Here is a 20353-nt window from a genome sequence, read left to right on the forward strand (position 1 = left end):
TTTGTCCTGACCTCACATAAAAGTGTCCATCTGCCTTGATTACAGCACTAAGTGAGTCCATGCTGGCTCTGAACAGAGATGATGCCAGAATCTTTCATGAAAGTATCAGACACGGTAGAGTATCTCACAGTACTAGTTAAGAACCCCCTACACTCATGGTACTACTGTGGCTCAATCTTACATTAATTGATAGATGGCTTTTTCCCCCCTTAAACTGTATCATATATGTTTTTCATAATGCTTCTGCTTAAATTTGTAAACATCCGACAGTCTTCTAATGTCAGACTTGCAGTAATTTCAAGCATGCCTCTTACATTGACTGCTTTCAGTGCATGTGCTGAAGTATACTCACAATACATATCTAGTCTGAGCACAGTTCCTGTAGTTTGTTAGATTAATGAACGTATGTTGACGCATTTCTAAAAACAAATATACAACTTTGTACCCCAGCTGGAGGCCCAAACTGGAATATAGAAGGTGAGACAGCATTCAATTCCCATGTAGTTACATAGCGACTGTATGCCTCCATGCCGCACATCATGGTTCTGAATGATCCACTTCTCTGATTGATTTCTGTAAACATACCAGACTCATTCTGGAATGACCCATATCTCAATAGTATACAATACATGTCATTTAGCAGATCTCTAGTAGCTGACATGTCAGATCCATTCTGGAATGAAACCCATCTTAATGGCACTAGATGACTTTTATGTGTCACATATTGTAGTGATTTGAGTTACACATCATTTGGAATGACTGTGGTTCTATAAGCATATCAGACCCATTTCCAGTATTCATGTTCATGCACTTTTGCAAAAAAAAAAAAAAGAAAATCACGTGTATATTGTGTGATCATGCTTAAGTGTTACCACAAAAATATGTTTAAATCGCTTTTCATATACATGTACGGTATGTTAAGGCATATTATCCAAAATTCTGAAGGTCGATGCTGCCACTGTTTAATGATTCTAGATCAGAAAACTTTAACTCTGACAAGAACTGATAAGTGCTTTCTAACCCAAAATCACATGGGTAACAGGCAACATTTACCTTCAGTATAAATGGCCATCAGGCCATTTCTCTTCATCATTATTGGTGCATCTTCTTGGAGAAATTAGATCACTGATAATACAAAGAGACATTTGGCAGACCTGTGCACATTCTATCCTTAGTGACAATCTATAACATTGGACACCAAAGTGATGATGACTCATATTTCTAATGTAGAACATTAATCACCAACCTGACTTGTTACCATGGCTTTTAGATCATTTTTCAATTGAGCTGAAAGTTGAAAGTTTTCTGAGATTTGCAAAGATGCTGGTAAAATGTGGCACAAGGCATCCAAAATCTTTCAGATGTCACATATCATTGTTAAAGTTTGACAGCACACTGCACTTACAGTACTTACTAAATATATTTACATAGTACAATACCACTTCATTTAGAGTTATATGGTTTTTGATCCTAAACTACAGTGGAAGGTAAAGAATTAGATACATGTAGATATGTCTTCCCGCTTAATTATTTTGTGAAGAAAAATTACATTACAAACAAGTGTTTGGAGATGGCTACATAAATTAGGTTTATCATCATTATCATTATTATTATTATTATTATTATCAATGGAGTAAAAACATACAATGGGACAACTCCAATCCACAGTGTTTTGACTGAAATTATTAAATATCGTAATAAATAATTTCCAAGGGCTTCTTTCAGTAACAATGTTTCATATACAGCAGCTATGAAAATGTGGACCAAAAAGAGCCCTCATACTCAGACGAGGAGCACTGCATGAGATCAAAAGCATGCCGAACTTAAAATGCTCTTGAAATGTATTCATCCTTCATTCAGTGCTTGCAGGGATCATTTGATCTCACAGACGGTATGGATACGATGGAGCAGAGTTTATACACCTATCCAGTCAGGACAGATCAGTGATCTTCCTGCATTTGTGCAAATGGGAGGATGGACAAACTCTGTGATGAATACTAGAAAAGATTCTCCAAAAGATTGATCTCTGCCCAAGTTGCCCAAGCAGAGATTTATTACATTATCAGGGGCACAGAGGATTTGTGATTGTGCTTATGTGAATTTTAACCTCCACCTCTCCCTGCCTAGCGTACCACCTGAGGAGAGAGGAGACAGATTGGTTTGATAAGCCAAGAGAAGGGCATCCGCAGGGTGGAAACATTTCAGACCGGAGACAGGTGAGATCCAAACAAACAACATTCAACTCAACACCACATCTTCTGTGTGGTTTTCTTACTGAAAATCTCCGGTATGTAGACCTGTTTTTTTTATGAAAGGAAACCTATTTTCTTCATGCTGTAAATTCTTTAAAATCTCTCTCAGATGAAACTGGTCCCTTATGCCTTCCCTCACACTCGCATCAGGCTTAAGAGAGACCTGAAGGACACCAGTGTGTCAGGTATAAGGCAAACACGGAGCACACAGACATACAAGAACTATGCACACAATCATTACTATCACTGTTTTGCTAATAAGGATTTGGTGTGTTTATTTTCCCCTCAGGGAATGGACTTGGGATCCGTGTAGTAGGTGGGAAGGACATTCCAGGGAGCAGAGGAGAGATTGGAGCCTACATTGCCAAGGTCATCCCTGGTGGTGTGGCAGAACAAACAGGAAAAGTTGTAGAAGGTGAGAGGAGAATAAGAAAAGGAAGCGATAAAAGTGCTCCTGTGGGCAGTCCCATGACTATTATCATAATTGGCCATCAGTGAATGTAAATCTTTAAACTATTATTAGCAAACTATTCTTATTCAGTGAAAATCCCTGCCTGAATCACTGAATTCCAGATGGAGATGCGAGAGGCTGCTGTAGCCTTCTGTGTTGTGGTCTGTCATGTCTCATTCTCTGAGACATCACTTCCAAACACAGAAAAAGCCTGTCAACTCACCCTCCGCAGCACTGGGCTGTGTTAGTCATTAGGCTATATTTAGCATCGCTATAGACACACGAATACATAAAAGCAGGCATACTCAAACACACACACAATAATTAGCTTTACAACCCTTCAAAAAGAAAAATCCTATCCAATTTGTATCTTAAATTATTTGAAATTACTGAAATTATTGATTTAACTGAGAAGAGATGGAATATTCATGAAAATTCCCACAGTTTGAGGATATTTTTAGGACAAAATTGGTTCTAGTTTCTCTCTTCACTGGCAACTCCACATTAGGGACTGCCATGACTTTGCTTATTTGCACAAGGGAGGGGCTGAAAGTCAGATCAGCGAATGTATTTTCTCTTCGTCTCATATATTTCATTCTTTTGTTTGTGTGTTTGTTCGTTTTCCATTTAAAGACTAAAAGAGACAAGGTTAGATTGGGTCCTTTCATGGCATTGTTAGTTGTAATAGAGGAATAGTAACAGTGGTCAGGCAGGAAATGTTTACTTTCTAGCATATGCCGAATTGTAATTATACAAATGCGATGCTTATGTTTCACTTGAAGAGAATAGCAGCGGAACATGGCTTTAGGTGTAAAGAGAAATAAAGCGGGGGAGGATACGGTGAATTATACAGAGAGAGCGGAGGGAATAATCTAAATGTGCACTGGCTCATGCAGAAGGCTATGGAGTTATTAATTCAAGCCTTTATTGTCACAGCAGCTGGTGAGTTGCTTCATAAGCAGAAGTCTAATCTGAAGACCAGGTTTCATTAATGTAAGTGAGGCCTCATACAGCTCTGGCCTTGGGGTGGACTTTTGAGTTTGCTGTGCACTGACTTTTGTCTATAATATATCATTAATATACTGGTTGCTGTGCTGTGTGTGTAATAATACAGTGTCATGTCAACACAAAAACTAAATAGAAAATAAATTTTCCCCTCTGTGTGCTACAAATTGAAGTGTTGCTTCTGTCATGTAAGCATGTACGTTGCTGCACTATCCAGACTGTAACATGTTTCATATGTAGAAATGGGGTGAAATGCATTTGGCCACCAGGCCATAAAACATACTATCCAGGAATTGATAACCCCCCCTTTTGTCTCTGAATCTGCCTGCTTGCCTTCCTCACACCACAGGAATGCAGGTGTTGGAGTGGAATGGGGTCCCTCTGACAGGAAAGACTTATGAAGAGGTGCAGTGCATCATGGGCCAGCCATGTGCAGAGGCGGAGCTCTGCGTGAGACTGTGAGTTACATCTGTCATCATTTATCCCCCCGTCCCACTGAAACTCCTACATGTTTAGTCGCAATATGGTGACTCCGCACACCTTCTCTCCTCCTTCCTCCCTCTATTCATTCCACACCCCTTCATCTGACAAATATCACTCGATGATTACTGCTAAGATACACTGGTTGATATTCCATTATAAATTTCCTGTATGGATCCAAACAGTGACCTTAACATGCTGTCTGACCCTGAGCACCCACAAGCCCTGGAGCACCATGTCCAGCTTAAGGCTGGTATGTACAAGGATTTGCTGTTATGTCTGCATGCATGCATGTATCTGTGTACCTATATCACAGAAACACAATGTGCATTACTATACACATTTGTCTCAATAGGCGGGCAGCGTTCCCCTGGTGTGGATCCTAAGCAGTTGGCTGCAGAGTTGCAGAAGGTGTCCCAGCAGCAGGCTCCTGGTGTGGCTGGGACAGGAATCGGGCCTGGAGGTTTGGGGGTCCTCTCTGCACTAGAGCGTTCAGCCCTCCTCCACTCGGGGACTGGATCGGCTGCCTCCAGCGGCGTGCCGAGCCCTGGTCAGCCTGCATCCCCTGCCATAAACAAAAAACAGCGACACAAGGTAGTGGATTTGACTTCTTCGCATACTTTCTGCTCAAACACACTCCTCAATTGTGAAGGAGTTCAGTTTACAACGTGACTAGAAGAAAAAATATAAATAGTCTACAACTATTTCATATGTCAGAGGTTGGTATTTTACGTAAAATAAAAGTCTAGACTGAATAAATAAAAAGATGGATCTGTATTAAGCAGCTGTCTCTGGAACCCTGTGTGATCTGTCATGCACCCTGGCTGCTGTGATTCCATCAGTATTACATCACACAACACTACAAAGGGGGAGGTTGCATGGGAAGGTCAAATGGTGTGACTGTGTTCATCAGAGAGTGACAGACCAATTATAATGGCTCAATAAAACAGTGTGACAGAGTGCATGGCCCCGGCTGCAGGTGTGCTTTACACATGACATGGGCAATATGTGCATAAGTGCATCATCATAAACAAATGTTTAAATGTTTGATTTCTTGAAACACATTTCACATTGACAGAAAAAAGAAGATGCATTATGTTACACAAATGTTGATGAATACCTAGTATAAAACATGAAATAGAAAGTAAAAATACGTTTGTACTTTGAAAATGGTCTAAACTGAATTAGACTTTTTTTTTCTATTAATGTTTAAGAAGCTCAAATAATTGATTAACCTTCTCAAACTTCACTGGAGGACTTTTCCAGTCAATTACACTGCAGACATAGTCAAATCTCTCCTGAGGCTCATAGATCTAGTGAGAAATCTTTACTCTGCATCTCAGCAAGGACAACCCTTTCATCTGTTAGCTGACAGCACATTATATATTTCAAGAGAGCACTATTTACTGCAAGCTATTGGCTGAAGTCTGTTAGGAACTTTTCTTTGTATATCAGGTCAGCGTCTATTTAACTAATCATGAAACAATCGATTCATAACCATCGCAACTTTTATTCTTTCCTGTTTCAGCCAACAGAGATTATGAAGATGCCTCATCCCATCACTGGAGACATTCAGGTAAAAGAACACTTTCAAAAAGCACTAGAGCAATTTTGGACAGCGACAAAATAAAGATGCAGCACAGTAGTTTGGTCCCTACAACCGCTCTTTTTTCCCCTTAGCTCCAGATCAACTATGACAGGAACCTAGGAAACCTGATCGTCCACGTCCTGCAGGCTAGAAACCTAGCCCCAAGGGACAACGACGGCTACTCTGACCCTTTTGTCAAGGTCTACCTCTTACCAGGGAGAGGGTGAGTTCTGAGTGTGTTCGAGTGTTCAGTGATGTCTGGTCTGTGTCTGCCTTTTTGCTTCTGTGTCTGTCTTATCCCCCCACCCTCCCCACCCCCACCCCCCTCTATTTCTTTCTGACGTTGTACTGACTGTGCTGTATGGAACTGACTAACTACTGCAGTTTGTCTGAGAGAGTGAGGCAGGACATGATGGTATGAGGCAGTCATTTGTAGTGTCATTTGATTCAGTCTCTATGAATCAATGGATGGGTGTTTTTGACGCAGTAACAAAGCAGTGAGAGGAGATCCTTTGCCATATTGCTACATTATAAAGTGTCAGATTACCTGGTCATACACAGCCTACATGTGTAAACATATACGTTGAATTCACAAGCCCTTCTTTCTCTTCCCACTTTTGACTAGAGGGAGTGCTTCAGCATTGCCCCCTTGTATTACAACCCAGGCTTCCTCCTCTTAGCCCTATCTGCTCCACTGTCTACCCAGGAGCCGAGTGAATAGCAAGAGAAAGGATCGATACAGCCTTTATCTGCTCTGTAGCAGTATCTGCTCTTGGATAATGACCCCATCAGACCTGTTTATGAGATTATAAACCCTTTCTACTTCTGCTCTATAGGTTAGAAATGAAAGCTCTGCAGGAGAGCACATTTGTTCCGCTGCTGTTTCATTTGAAGAATATTTTGAAATCCATTTGTCTGACATTAGCAGTGAAGTGCACAGCCAACAGTTCAGAATAGTGAATTATAAATTCACCCACGAGCCGATTGTAATCATTGTGAGTTTTTTTTTTCTTTTTTTTTTTTTTTTTGGTCTTGCGTCACATACATTGCTCCGGCACAAAAACAGTGATACACCCTGCATAGAATATTGATTGCCTCAGCTCTCTATCCTCTACTAGCTTTTCTTTGAGCTCTCTGGGCTTCTCTGACTGTTTTTTGTGTTTTTGCTTTTCTTGTTTGTGATATCTGCCCTCCTCTTCCTCTTCTGGACTCCCTCAGCCAAGTCATGGTTGTCCAGAATGCAAGGTAGTGTGGTGCTGATCTTTGCTTTTTAGTTGGTGTTATGTTTTTTCTTTCTGTAAATTACGTCTCCAAAGTGGTTTTTCCATCCTTTTGTTGTGACCTTTGTTGTTTGTCCAATTATCTGCTGTATTTCATGGTGTTTAAGAACACTCCTATCATTGCTTTTTCTCTCTGTGCCTCTCACTTTTAACATTCCTCAGCTCCTATCTCTGAAGTAATGTGTGATTTTGTATCTTAGTAAAAACGGAAAAATCAAAAAAAAAAAGGAAATTTGAATTAGTTTCTTTTGTCTCCACAAAAGGACTCTGACCATTTTTACGAACATTTATTCAGTCCACATTTATTGAGTATATCACAGTTTGGTGAATGTTTGCCATGGGGTCAAGCAGGGAAGAGAATTTTTTAATTTATTACTGATAATCATTCTGAATATCATGACTTATCAGTGCTGATAACAAGAGAAGGACCAAGTATGCCCAGAAGACCATGAACCCGGAATGGAACCAGACTGTAATCTACAAGAACATTCATTTGGAGCAGGTACTGTGCAGAATAACATTAACCCACCCACACACACACACCCACACACACACATGCACGCACGCACGCACGCACGCACGCACACACGCACGCACACAGTCCTTCACTCTGTCTTGCTTGTGCAGTTACTGTATGTGCTGCGGGCCGCTTTAGGGCAAAGTGGATGTCTTATACTCTTATTACAATTCTGACCACATGCGTTGTCCCGTGGTTCAGCTCAACAGCCACAATTTCTGCTCTCACACACTCTCAACACAGAAAGCCTAACTGAGTGTCGTTTTAACTAAAAGAGTTACAGAAACTTGGTGATCATACACCTGTATCTGTCACTGTGCAAGCGTTACTGTGTATTTGGGTGTATGTGTTTTTTTATTCTTGGGTCTCTGTGTTTGTCGGGAGCAGTGTTGTTTATGACAGAGACACCACCCAGACACTAATTACAGCTGTGAGGGATGAGTGCAGATGCAGTGGCTTTTGTGGTCCGAGGAAAGAGGCCTTCTGTGAAGGCAATGGATTCATCAGTTCCTCTGGGGCTGGCTTCTGTTAATCATGACTCACTGCTGGCTTTAAAAATGCTGCTGCATCGCTCATTCACCCACTCCCCAACCCTTGAGATGTGTCCATCTCTTCCCACACAGTCCTATACAGACATACAGTATATAAACATTCCCAGGTATGTGCACACATGCATGTACATATATTTGAACAAACCAAATCGAGTGTAACCCCTCGCTTCTTTGCCCATTACAGTATCCCTCCTAGATTTACGTTCATTCATGCACTGCACACAGTGTGCCTGAGCTGTTTTCTTTCACACTACTTCCACCCACATACACACAAACACAGGCACTCTCACACACTTATACACATTGCTCACACACATACATATTCACACAAGATCCCTCATCTTAATCCGTGCCCCTTTCTCCTCTTCTTCATTCTTTCTCTCCAGTTAAAGAAAAAGACGCTCGAGGTGACAGTGTGGGACTATGACAGATCCTCCTCCAATGACTTTCTTGGAGAAGTGAGTGCTTTTGGAATTTGAATCCTGTGTGTGAAAATGTCAAATGCATTTTGTATTTAAATCGCACAAAAGGTTTCTGGTGCTTTATTTTCTGTCCTTAAAACAACCTAATAATATTAGCCTGGTGTCTCTCCTCTCACAAACTCTCATAAGCTCTGCTTCATGCCTGTAAATCTGTATAGTGAGCAGATCTATTTATCTTGTGCTAAATACATTCCTTTCCTTATTCCCCTGTATCATTTAATATTTATCTAGCTGATGTAGCTGATTGCTGGGCTTCGACTGAGAGTCATATCTTTTCTCTGTATCTCTTTGTGTGTGTATGTTCATTGTGTCTCAGGTGTTGATTGACTTGTCAAACACTGCCCAGCTGGACAACACTCCTCGCTGGCTGCCTCTGAAGGAGCAGAGTGAGAGTATTGAGCACAGCAGAACCCACCATGCTACTCAAGGCCCACCAGGGTCTGGGTCAGGTCAGGGTCACGGTCAGGGACACGGCCATAGCCTGGGCCATATGTCAGGGCCTGGGATGGGGCCTGGGCATGGTATGGGACAGGGTCAAGTGCCAGGACAGGGAGATGGGAGTCATGATTCACCTAAAAACTCTGTAATCAAGAGCAGAAGTCATGGAATCTTCCCTGATCCAGGCAAAGGTAAAAGAGTCCACCACACAAATCTGTTTTCAGCTTCATACACATCCTCAATTTCCATGAATCAGTTTATTCTATGAGACTATTCTGAATCATGACACTGATAGTATTATTCTCAGCTGTTTTTCATTTGTGAGAGGACCCATCATTTATAAGGTGGTCACTCGGTTGGCACACAGCTAGAGGCTGTTACCATAGAAATTGAAATACTAATAATTTCTTGAGACCTGTAAATGCACTCCATGTGCTTGTCAACTGCAACATGGCACAATCAGGGCTGCAACAAAGCAGAAAATATTAACTACACTTAACAGCAGATTAAATTCATGTACAGTTTGCTGTTGTCTCCTTAGCAGTCGTAAACCCACATTATGTCTTCCTCCAGACATGCAGATGTTGCCTTTGGAAAAGTCACACAGCAGCCCAGGCAGCTCCAAGTCTTCCTCTGACGGCCAACTGCGCTCCCACGGCCCCTCCCGAAGCCAAAGCAAGAGCAGCGTCACTCAGGCTCACCTTGAGGATGCTGGGATAGCCATTGCCGCCGCCGAGGCTGCCGTGCAACAGTCCCGCCTGCAACCAAGTAAATGCTGCCCCTACCCATGATTCAATTCCTCTGACATGCTTCCTTTTTTTTCCTGCGCATGCAACGAGATCGTTTGACGAAAACCTGAACTGCTGTGAGATCACCTCCTTAACATTTTACCTCTGCCTTCTGCTCTCCTCGTCTTACGTTTCTCTCTGACCACAAATTGATTTGATTTTTATCAACGATCTTATTTTAATTCAACCTCCTCCAAGTTAGATCAGACTTAAAAATATAATCACTACACAAAAAATCCAAGGCATATGAATAATGCAATTAACTGAGGTACTGTATGTCAAAACCTAACTTGCTGTAAAAATCTAAAATCTAAAATTAAATATTTATGAATCTGGAATTCAGTGCACTAAATATTCCAAATATGGTATTTGACATTTTCCATTAACAATTTGCTACCTATTTGTTACTTACTTAAGTAGGATATAAAGTTGATATATTACTGTGAGTTACTAACACAGTTGAACAATTAATAACCAAACTAAGGAATAAATATATTTAATTAGCTCCAAAATTAGAGCCGCTAACCCCCTCTGTTTCTACATGGAGTGTGCATGTGCCAGTCCCAAGCATATGGTTTCTACAGACCCTGAGTGTGGAGACCTCCAATCCCGATATAGAAACCAAGCTGGGATGGCAATCCCTTACATGTCTTGCACCAGATTAAAATGACTTAAACAATATATATTCATGTTTAGGCGTAGTCTTTAGTGTGATGTCCTCAAGATGAAGGATTACAGTATGCTGTCGTCCCTCTCTGGGATAAGTTAGCCCAGTGTCAAGAGCTATTTCAGCATGCAGTTGCAGCTTCCCTGGCTACTGCTCCCTGGCCACTGAGGACTTTGTGATGCTGCCGTCTGTCTGTGTGTGTGCATGCGTGTGCCATATGAATGAACCCTTAGAAAAAGTCACAAAATACACACACAGACACGCACAGGTATGGCACACAGTCTCCCCTCCCTACCCGGTCCTTTCCCATTCCTGCCACTTAAAACAAAGGGGACTCAAATGTGAGACTGAACCAGTCAAACCAGGAAACACAGAAACACCAAGAGGTTCAAAAGTCAACAGGAGGCTCACTCTGCACTCACCGGCCATTGAGAGTAAAGCGGTCGAATAACCATGAGAGGAACAGAAGTGTCAAGGGAAGGTGAGACAACATAGGAAAAATGTAATAAATATTACTAATCCTACCTTATCAACCCTAATGCAATACATCTAAAAACTAAAAAACAGACAAGAAACAAAATTAAGTCCATATAACCAAATGTGTAAATAAGTGAAGTAATAAATTAATTCAGCTATCTCTCATTTAATGATTTTCATGTATGTAAGTCTGTCAATGTCTGCGTGTGCATATGCAAGTGTGCATTTTTTTTTTTTTTTTTTGGCTATAGGAACAGAATTCCCAGCTTTTGCTTTTGAGTCACAGATTGTCTTTCAAACCTAACCACACATTTTTTTTTAATTATTGTAAAGCAGATGAGCACTGGACACTGTGACCATGAAGGCAAAGAATGTTTCCAATTTTAGTCTAGACAGAAACACTTCACATATTCCCTGAACTAATCTCACTCTTTCATACTGTACAGTATGTGCATAACTCAACAGCAGCCAAGAGCCAAGAACAAATAATTATTACAAGTCTACAAAAGGACATTGATATTGTCTCATACTAAATTCATTTTCATGTGTGAATTAAACTTGGTGACCTTTATTTCAAGTAAAGGGATTTGCCGTGTGTTAAATGAGGTCTCTCACACACACGCACGCACGCACGCACGCACGCGCGCGCGCGCGCGCACACACACACACACACACACACACACACACACACACACACACACACGCACACACACACACACACACACACCACTGCTAAATTCAAGGACAAACTGTCATCTATGCTGATCTGTTCCTCCCTTGATATGCTGTTATGTGATGCTCAGTCAGTTATGTGTGACAGACAGCGTCACTGGCAATGAGTGATAGCTGAGTGTGAAGTGTTTCAGCTTATCTGTTGGACATGCATGTGTGTGTGGTCGACGCTGTGTCAGTGGAGGCGCTCTGTGTTCATGCAAATAATTTTTTTATTAGATAGATAGATAGATAGATAGATAGATAGATAGATAGATAGATAGATAGATAGATAGATAGATAGATAGATAGATAGATAGATAGATATTTCCTGACCTGCATACTTGCTCTTCTTGCCCTCAGGACCAGGACACCGGCTGGCTGATGTCTCAGGTTCAGTGGTGCTGTCTGCCCCAAGTCTTGTAGGAGACGCCTACGGAGGTCTGGATGGGGAAGAGGGGGCGGGCACTGGAGTGGACAGTGCCATTTTCCAAGTGCCACGCATGTAAGACTATTTAATGACTGATTTCTAGCACAGATGTGATGTCTTACAAATAAAGTAATGCTTATATGTTTGTCTTTTTTTTTTTTTTTTGTGCCACAGTGGTAAGACTATTCCCAACGGCACCGAAAAAAACCAACTAGGGACCCCAGAAAATGAAGGCAAGTTCCAGAAATGTCCTCCTTTACAGTAAAAATCTTGAGGCTATGTCCTGATGTTTTCTTACATGGTTGTAGGTCTCCACCTGCTGGGTACATTGTGTCATGACACTATTTTCTTTTTTTTTTTTAAATGTACTTATTTACCCAGCCACTACAAAACTATCTCTATACTGCATTTTGATAATGGCACTATTCAATTGTGGAGTCAAATGCTGAGTTAAGTGCTTATTATAAATTAACAATATTTACCCAACATAATGACTTAATGCTTGGCTAAGAATAGTGGACGAGATGTGGCTGTCACACTATCCTACCCACTGTCATAACTATATCTATGTTTCATGTAGCTCAGGTGTCATGATGCCTCGCTTCCATCTCTAGTTTCAATTTGTAACAAAGAGCCCAAAGACATTTTAGGCTGCGACCTGAGAGCTGTTACACAGATGAGGGTCATGAGGTCATCTCCATGGTGCCTGATGAGTCATTTAACACATTTTACCATTTTAACACTGTCTTAGTAAAACCCTTTAACTTACAATAAAATAACGATGAGACCCATGTGAAGCTGAAGGGATGTTCTCTGACCTGGTTTCATCCTGCTGTGAGCCCAGGTTAAGTGATGCATCATTGTTAAATAATTCAAATAGGTTTGAGTGACACTAGGAGGAAATGCTTCTCTGTGCAACTGTAGGAATCTGCCTACAGGTACTTAGTGCAACCACCCACTCACCCTTGTCTCTCTTTCATTGTTGCTTTTAGCTGGTAAAACACAAGTGATGGGGGAGATCAAGGTCGCTCTCAAGAAGGAGGTGAAGACAGAAGGGGACCAACTGGTCTTGGAGATCCTTCAATGCAGAAACATCACGTACAAGTTCAAGAGCCCAGACCACCTACCAGGTCTGGAAGTAGTGTGTATTTGTGCACACCAAAATAGTTTGCATTTTCACCAACCTATATTCATATCTATTTAAACTTATCTAATTTGCCTTCAGATCTGTATGTGAAGTTGTATGTGGTGAATGTGGCCACTCAGAAGAGGATCATCAAGAAGAAGACCAGAGTTTGTCGACATGACAGGGAGCCCTCTTTCAATGAGACCTTCAGATTCCCTCTCAACCCAACTGGACACGCCATACAGGTACAACAGACACCCGACACTACAGATGTGGCTCCGTCTAACTGTCACACAGGATTTGTCATACTGCTCAAATTTTATCACATTAAATTCTTTTTTTTTTCAGATATTTTGGTGTTAAAATATACTTATTAACCTAATAATCATAGCATATAAATGGTTCTTCCCTTATGGTTGACAGAAACAACCTTAAATCTCTTAAATGGCTCATTGCAGCTAATTAAAGCTGGAGGCTTGTAACGTCTGACAAAACAAGCCTTAAACCTCATTAAGGGAAGATTTATAAACTGGTCTGCTGCCTCATGTAGCAGCTGGGAGACTGAAACACCTCCTGTGGGCTGCAGGATACGAACATCTAAAAGTAGCTGGTAGTGTCTTTAAAAAGATAATTCTACACAGACAGTTTTAGTTTAATAAATACTTACAAATTGCACAATTTAGTGCTCACTAACTTCTTTTTGAGTCAGTGTTAAATGGAAAATGAATGGAAATGTGTAACAAATATAAATGCATTTATTTATAGTTGTATATGTAATAAAGGATCACACAAATAAATCTATATTTCATCAAGATTTAAAGGTTAAACTTGTTTATTTCTTTCAAGATTGGTATATATTGATCAATAGGCCACACCCTGTCGCTTGGCCCAGTGGTGCTTGCATTATTCATGCTGGATAACATGCTTTTAAGGGTGCACTTTTCAAGATGGAATGGGTGCATGAGCTAACACTCACAAAGCAACAGAGTGAGCGATGACAAATGTGTTCCTCTCTCCACTGTATTTCCAGCTTTTCTTGGTGTCTAATGGAGGGAAGTTCATGAAGAAGACCCTGATAGGGGAAGCATACATTTGGCTGGACAAGGTGGACATGAGGAAGAGAGTGGTCAGTTGGCACAAGCTGTTCGTCAGCTCGACACAGACCAACCCCTGAACACCGCGCCAAAAAAAGGATTAGCGGGAGATCAACGAAAGGTGAAGCCAGACTGTATTAGTTCAGAGATCCAACTTGACTAAAATGGATGATGAAAAAAAAAAATTTTCAAGAAGGGGAAATAAAAAGATCCATTTAATTTACTTCCTCAGTTTATAAGTTAAAAGAAGGAGGGAATTATGTGCAAATACCATAATAAATGTATCAGTCCAACACTGCCAGCACATGTCCACCTCTTCCCATGTTCAGTCTCTGTTGGTTGTGGACTTTACTTGTAGGATGCAAATGTGCAAATGCCACAGCAGGCACTGAAACAGACTCAGCAGCCACATGGCTTTGAGAGCAGTGATGTCGTTCTTACCTTAGTTCCACTTCCATGAGCCACATGAGACATTGTTGTTTTGGTGTCCAACTGAGCTAACATATCTATCAAAGGGAAAGATTGGGATACAAAAAAAAAAAGAAGGTGAATTTCACTTTGATCACAAAACCATCAACTGAAATAGCATTGTGTTTTTTTGTCATGTGACAGTCATCGTCGTAATGCCTGAATGACGGTAGTGATGTGTGTGGACATCAGATGTCTTGAAATATTTAAAGATGAAGGAATGCATAATGTTTGTATGATAATCAATAAAGAAAAATCATATAACAAAGCCTTTATGTAGAACTGAGTCAAACAGCTGACCTTCGCCATGGGATGGAGATAAAATGTACAGCACTTCAGATGTAGATATCACACATGCAGATTACAGAACATATCAGTCACATTGTACAGTGTGATGTTTATGTAGTATACAAAGATTATCAGATATATCTAAAGACAATATGCTGTATAAGAGTTGTTCTCTTGTCATTAGATTATATATAGTAAGATATACACATAAGAACTCTGTTAGACTGAGGCTGTGGCTGGCGCACTGACAATCCAGTAGGCTACTTTAGTCTATGGTGTAGACAGTCTTAATAATTGTTATGTGAATATGGACCTATGTGAGCTCAAGGATCTTGTTGAAAAATGGCTCCTTTGGTCCACTGATCACACTGACGCACCACTAGATATTCAACAGGGCTGTGAAGGATCAAAATAAAGGTCAAGGTCAACATCCAGTGACATATTGGTATTTCACTGGCATGCTATTGTGTAGGGCAGATTAGAATTACAATAAAATGCATCTCGTGCTCTGAGGCCCAAAGCACATGCTGCGTGTTGAATGTTATAAACCCAACTGTAGAGGATGACAAGAGTTTATCACATCCGTGTCACATGTACAGCGTTTTACTTTAAGGCTGTTGTAGTTGCTGAGAGTATGCTGATTTCTCTTTCTGCGTAGCCCACCATGTCATTACACTGTTGGAATGGACATGTAATTCACACAAATTGTGTCAAAAATCATACGTAGATCTGCAACTGTCATCACTTCAGTATGACAGCTCTGCTTTCTGTGTATTAGTGAAGCCCCCTGGTCTGAGTTTCAACTAAAAATAAAATGAAGAAAAAAAACAAAATGTTCTTTTGTCCAGTCACATGTCAAGGTTCCTCTGTGTGTCTGGCTGTGCTGTAAAACTCATTGTTTTGTGACAGTAACTCCCTTTTGCAACACCAGTGAACCAGCCTCTTTCACTGCCTGTGACCAAAACACTCACTCAGGCCCACTGGGGTTCAGTCATATTTAAGGTTTAGAAGAATGCATGGGACCGAATCTCAGCACTAACGTGTGAGCAGGTGACCCATGTATACATCATGTTTTGCCACCATATCTACAGAATGACAAAAAAAAACAAAAAAAAACAAAAAAAAAACATGTACACTATCAAGTGACCCTTTGTCGGTGTATTTAGGCATATCACAGGGCCGATGCAATTTTTTTTAGAAATAAATATATATCAGAGGAAACAACAAATACACTTAGAACAAGATGTCACTTGAATCAAACAAAAAAAAGAGGATATAAAAAGGAAGGGAACATGGCTGATTTTTCAGATAATTATTTTGCTGTGCCAACCCTAATTTTTTTTTTTTTTTTTTAGACCCATTGGTTCTTTTGAAGTACTTCTATGCAACATAGATGTGTTTGAATGCATTTGTTTTTTGGAATTAAATGTTGTCTGTGAACATATGGTCTTATAGAAAATGACTTTAATTTGTACATCACTGAGAGAAAATATTAAATAGAAATTAAATATATGATTTTTTTACTGATTTTAATATATATTGATGTTAACAGCCGTTAACATCTACATGGAGCTTGTGCACTTTATTATTACTACATTATTTATTTTCTTGTCTCATTTTAAACTCTCATGACATGCAAGACTATGTGTTTTGTGTTTCTGCACTGAAATGAACTGACTCATGGTGTATGTGGTGGCAGAAAATATTGTGGTGTACATTTTGTATCTATGTGGCAAAAGAAAAACATGCAGACATGTTGGGGTTCCTAAACACAATGCACAATCTGGGGAGAAATCACCCTTACTACATCATGCTTATAGTCCACTGAACAGTTGGTGTAAAAAAGACATATTCCCTCAATGCTCAGTCATGACTGTTTAGCCCCCCGTGTTTCATTAGACTTCCTTCAAGCTAATTACTGTTTGTTCAGATCAGCTGTTGCCTGTAATTGTGAAACCATCCATTTGTTGTTGTTCTGAGGGGTGTGAATGTGACTCAAGTCCTTTGACATGTGTACATAAAGTGTTTATTTTCTACAAAGATTGAATGTTTATATTGTCCGAAGTTTGAGCATGTGAGTGTCGAAAAAAATCACAAAAGACTTAATAACTGTACAGCAATGCGTGTCTATAGTTGTATAAGGGGAGTTGACTGTGTAATCAAAACATGTGCTGTCAACCAATGACTATCTGTGCAACCACGTCCTGTAAACGGCTGAAACAACACAAAGGGAAAAAAAAAAAAAATCTATTCAACTTCAATAGTTGTCTGAGACTTTATGTTTTGGATGTTGCATGTTTTGTTGATGGTTTGTCAGTATATTTTGCTTACAGATTATGTTTAAAAAGAGACAGAGTATGTATAGATTTATCTGTATGCTGACTGTAAAGAAATATGCTTGTAAAATTGTCTTGTTTTTCACTCAGTGTAAAAACAAAGAATCTAATGTCATGGTTTTGTGGTTGTACACAGGATGTGTTGAGATATTATGCAAATTGTGCTGTAAAAAAATCAGCTGTTTCCCCCCCGAGTCTAAAGAATAAATATTAAGAAGAGCTATATTACACATGCAGAGTTGAGCTTGGTTTCATTTGTCATGATAATAGGTCTTGTTCAGACATTTTGGCTTGTCATAGCAAGAACAGCAACAAAGCTTTCTTTGATGCTGCCACCAGATGTTGCCAAAGTCATACACTCTGTGGTTTTAATTTAAGAACATATTTGCAGTAAGAAAGTAACCCCTTCACAAAACCATTTCTTATCATCATAATTACTATTATTACAGTCTATTTTCATTTTTTGTAACTTGCCATTTTCTTTTTTCATTACCTTTTTTGATGAAATTATCCTCCACATTACCATCTCTATCTGGTTTAACTGAGAGTTCGTGCCAACATACTCTGTCTTCCTTTTTCTTGAGTTTAAAGTCAGGGCATTTACTGCAGTATAGCAGAACCTGGGACTAGTACATCCCAGATTTTATCTCTGCAACAACAGGCTGGGTCATGTCTTTAAAGCTTTATTTAGCTGCAATATGAAGACATGGCCACAGTGAGGCAGCACTGACTCAGTGTGTGGGGCAGAGCAGCTCTCCTGGTTCTACGGGTTCTAGAAGAAGTGCATGGTATTATACTACAAAATTTAAAAAAATTTCATTTATGATGTTTATCATGATCTTTGGACTTTTCATGAGGAAAAAACAAAGAAATGTACAATTCTTTTATACAGAAGCAGTAAGACTCACATTGTTTAATCAGTGACATGTCGAGCAAAGCTGCCAAAGAAGTGACCATTGTTGGAATTCATTGATTATTTTTCCTGATCCTGATTTAACAAACGAGGGATGGATAAACCTTAAAAAAAGATGGGCCAAAGGCAGATAAAGTATACGTAATAATCATTTAAAACTAACTCCTACATTAATTAATTTTTTTAGAGAGTTGAATAAATGTAAATATGATACATTTTTTGTAGCTTTTGTAACCAGCCCAGAGCTTCTGTTCTTGTAGGTCATTGTAATAAATAGTGAAATATACTATTCCATTAAGTAGGAATTTAATGGAAATAAATAACACATGGAACAGAAATAAGAACAAATAACACTTTAGCAGTTACACAACACTGATGTGCAGGGGTGGACTGGGACAAAAATTCAGCCCTGGCATTTTCTGTCCAGACCAGCCCACTACATTATCAGCGGACACTACATAGAAGTCCACTAATCTCGCGGCATCTTCTCTCATGCATACTACAAAGAAGAGTCATATTCCTTGATAGCAGTTAACAAATAAAGCACTTAACTATGAACTCAAGGACTAAAATTGACAGCTATAGCAATCAATCAATCAATCTTTATTCATTATAGTGTCAAATCATAACAGAAGTTATGTCATGACTAGGGGTGGGACGAGACTAACGGGAAGAACCTTTATGCTACCCTTTCAGTTTTTAGTCTGTAAGCCCAGCATTAGTTAAAACCAGACTCGGACAATAATAACAAAAAAATATCCTGACAAATAATCTAAATAGAAACATATTACAGACAGTAGCAGCATTAGAGCTGAAACTCACTCGCTCAACGGTGAGAAAAAAAAAAATATATAGCTGTGTGAAAAAGTCTAAGACATGGGTTACAGGTCTGAATAGATATGCATTCTCATATATGTGTATGTGCACAAGTATGTATTGCCCTACTTCCTCGTCCGCAGCCAGCCAGCTCCGCTCCTCACCAAATTCATGACCTGCAAGAAACAGCAAACAGAACTTGTACTCAGTATCTGTGTACTGTCAAGTATATGTAGCCATGTAGACTTTTTGTGACGTAGTGACACTTAGTGAACAAATTCATTTGTCATGAAGGATGACTTAAGTCTCAAAAGAGCCCTAAGGCCTACCTGCATAACTGTTAATTGAACTTAAAAGATATGCAGATGTTTGAAATTAAAACCATCAATATGAATATATTCAACCAGGAAATAATCATAATCAAACCTTTTGTTTCAATCTGAGACAAAACAAGTTGCATAATAAACTCACAAAGTCAAGACGAAGCTCTCAGATATGATGGATGACTCAAGCATCATAGAAGAACTTCTAGCAGGTCAGGAAAACCTGTTTGACAGGAGATAATGGTAGCAGAGAATATAAAGAGACATTTATGAATGACCAATTGTCATTTTATCACACATATAGTATGTTTCTTCACATAAACCTTTAAACATACACATATTGCATTCCTCTCACCACATGAAATGAGCTCAGGAACCCAAAAGTGGCCCAGTGAATGATGGAGGAGACAAAGGAGGTCCTCAAAAGGGGACAGAGGGAAAACAACTCCTTAGGCTCTCATATATAGGGTGGTCAACCTAAAAGAGACATATACTTATATATACACAGCCATTTGAAAACTACAGTAAAAGTAACACATTTACACACAAATTAAAGTTACACACAAATTATGAAATAGTTATCACCTCAGTAAACAATAAATGAATTGAAAGATTACAATAAATTCAATGGCAAATATTGTAAAAAAGACATATTCCCTCAATGCTCAGTCATGACTGTTTAGCCCCCCGTGTTTCATTAGACTTCCTTCAAGCTAATTACTGTTTGTTCAGATCAGCTGTTGCCTGTAATTGTGAAACCATCCATTTGTTGTTGTTCTGAGGGGTGTGAATGTGACTCAAGTCCTTTGACATGTGTACATAAAGTGTTTATTTTCTACAAAGATTGAATGTTTATATTGTCCGAAGTTTGA

The 20353-nt window shown here is 39.6% G+C and overlaps 1 protein-coding gene and 1 long non-coding RNA gene across 6 annotated transcripts in view; one reads left to right on the forward strand and one right to left on the reverse strand.

Annotated features, from left to right (window-relative positions):
• The window catches only part of pclob (piccolo presynaptic cytomatrix protein b), a 58624-nt gene extending 40965 nt beyond the window's left edge, over positions 1-17659 (forward strand). Inside the window, exons 18-37 of one of the 5 annotated variants that reach the window (XM_056386739.1) lie at positions 46-114; positions 451-477; positions 2128-2216; positions 2362-2437; positions 2542-2667; positions 4058-4166; positions 4374-4441; positions 4544-4782; positions 5717-5764; positions 5869-5999; positions 6995-7021; positions 7465-7558; positions 8511-8582; positions 8923-9235; positions 9618-9812; positions 12051-12192; positions 12292-12350; positions 13110-13247; positions 13343-13488; positions 14274-17659. In XM_056386739.1, the coding sequence (XP_056242714.1) occupies positions 46-114; positions 451-477; positions 2128-2216; positions 2362-2437; positions 2542-2667; positions 4058-4166; positions 4374-4441; positions 4544-4782; positions 5717-5764; positions 5869-5999; positions 6995-7021; positions 7465-7558; positions 8511-8582; positions 8923-9235; positions 9618-9812; positions 12051-12192; positions 12292-12350; positions 13110-13247; positions 13343-13488; positions 14274-14417 (2312 nt within the window). In that variant the 3' untranslated portion in view covers positions 14418-17659. The remainder of the gene's footprint in view (positions 1-45; positions 115-450; positions 478-2127; positions 2217-2361; positions 2438-2541; positions 2668-4057; positions 4167-4373; positions 4442-4543; positions 4783-5716; positions 5765-5868; positions 6000-6994; positions 7022-7464; positions 7559-8510; positions 8583-8922; positions 9236-9617; positions 9813-12050; positions 12193-12291; positions 12351-13109; positions 13248-13342; positions 13489-14273) is intronic. The other 4 variants (XM_056386740.1, XM_056386742.1, XM_056386743.1 and 1 more) reach the window with 4 other exon arrangements.
• Positions 17660-18728: 1069 nt separating this feature from the next.
• On the reverse strand, positions 18729-20098 carry LOC130175981 (uncharacterized). The gene is made up of 3 exons (XR_008828809.1): positions 19837-20098; positions 19630-19704; positions 18729-19334 (listed from the first exon to the last, which is right to left on the reverse strand). It is a non-coding gene; the product is annotated as an uncharacterized LOC130175981 (long non-coding RNA).
• Positions 20099-20353: the final 255 nt, after the last annotated feature.

The sequence above is a fragment of the Seriola aureovittata genome, chromosome 10 (genome assembly GCF_021018895.1).
Source record: "Seriola aureovittata isolate HTS-2021-v1 ecotype China chromosome 10, ASM2101889v1, whole genome shotgun sequence".
Lineage (NCBI taxonomy): Eukaryota > Metazoa > Chordata > Actinopteri > Carangiformes > Carangidae > Seriola > Seriola aureovittata.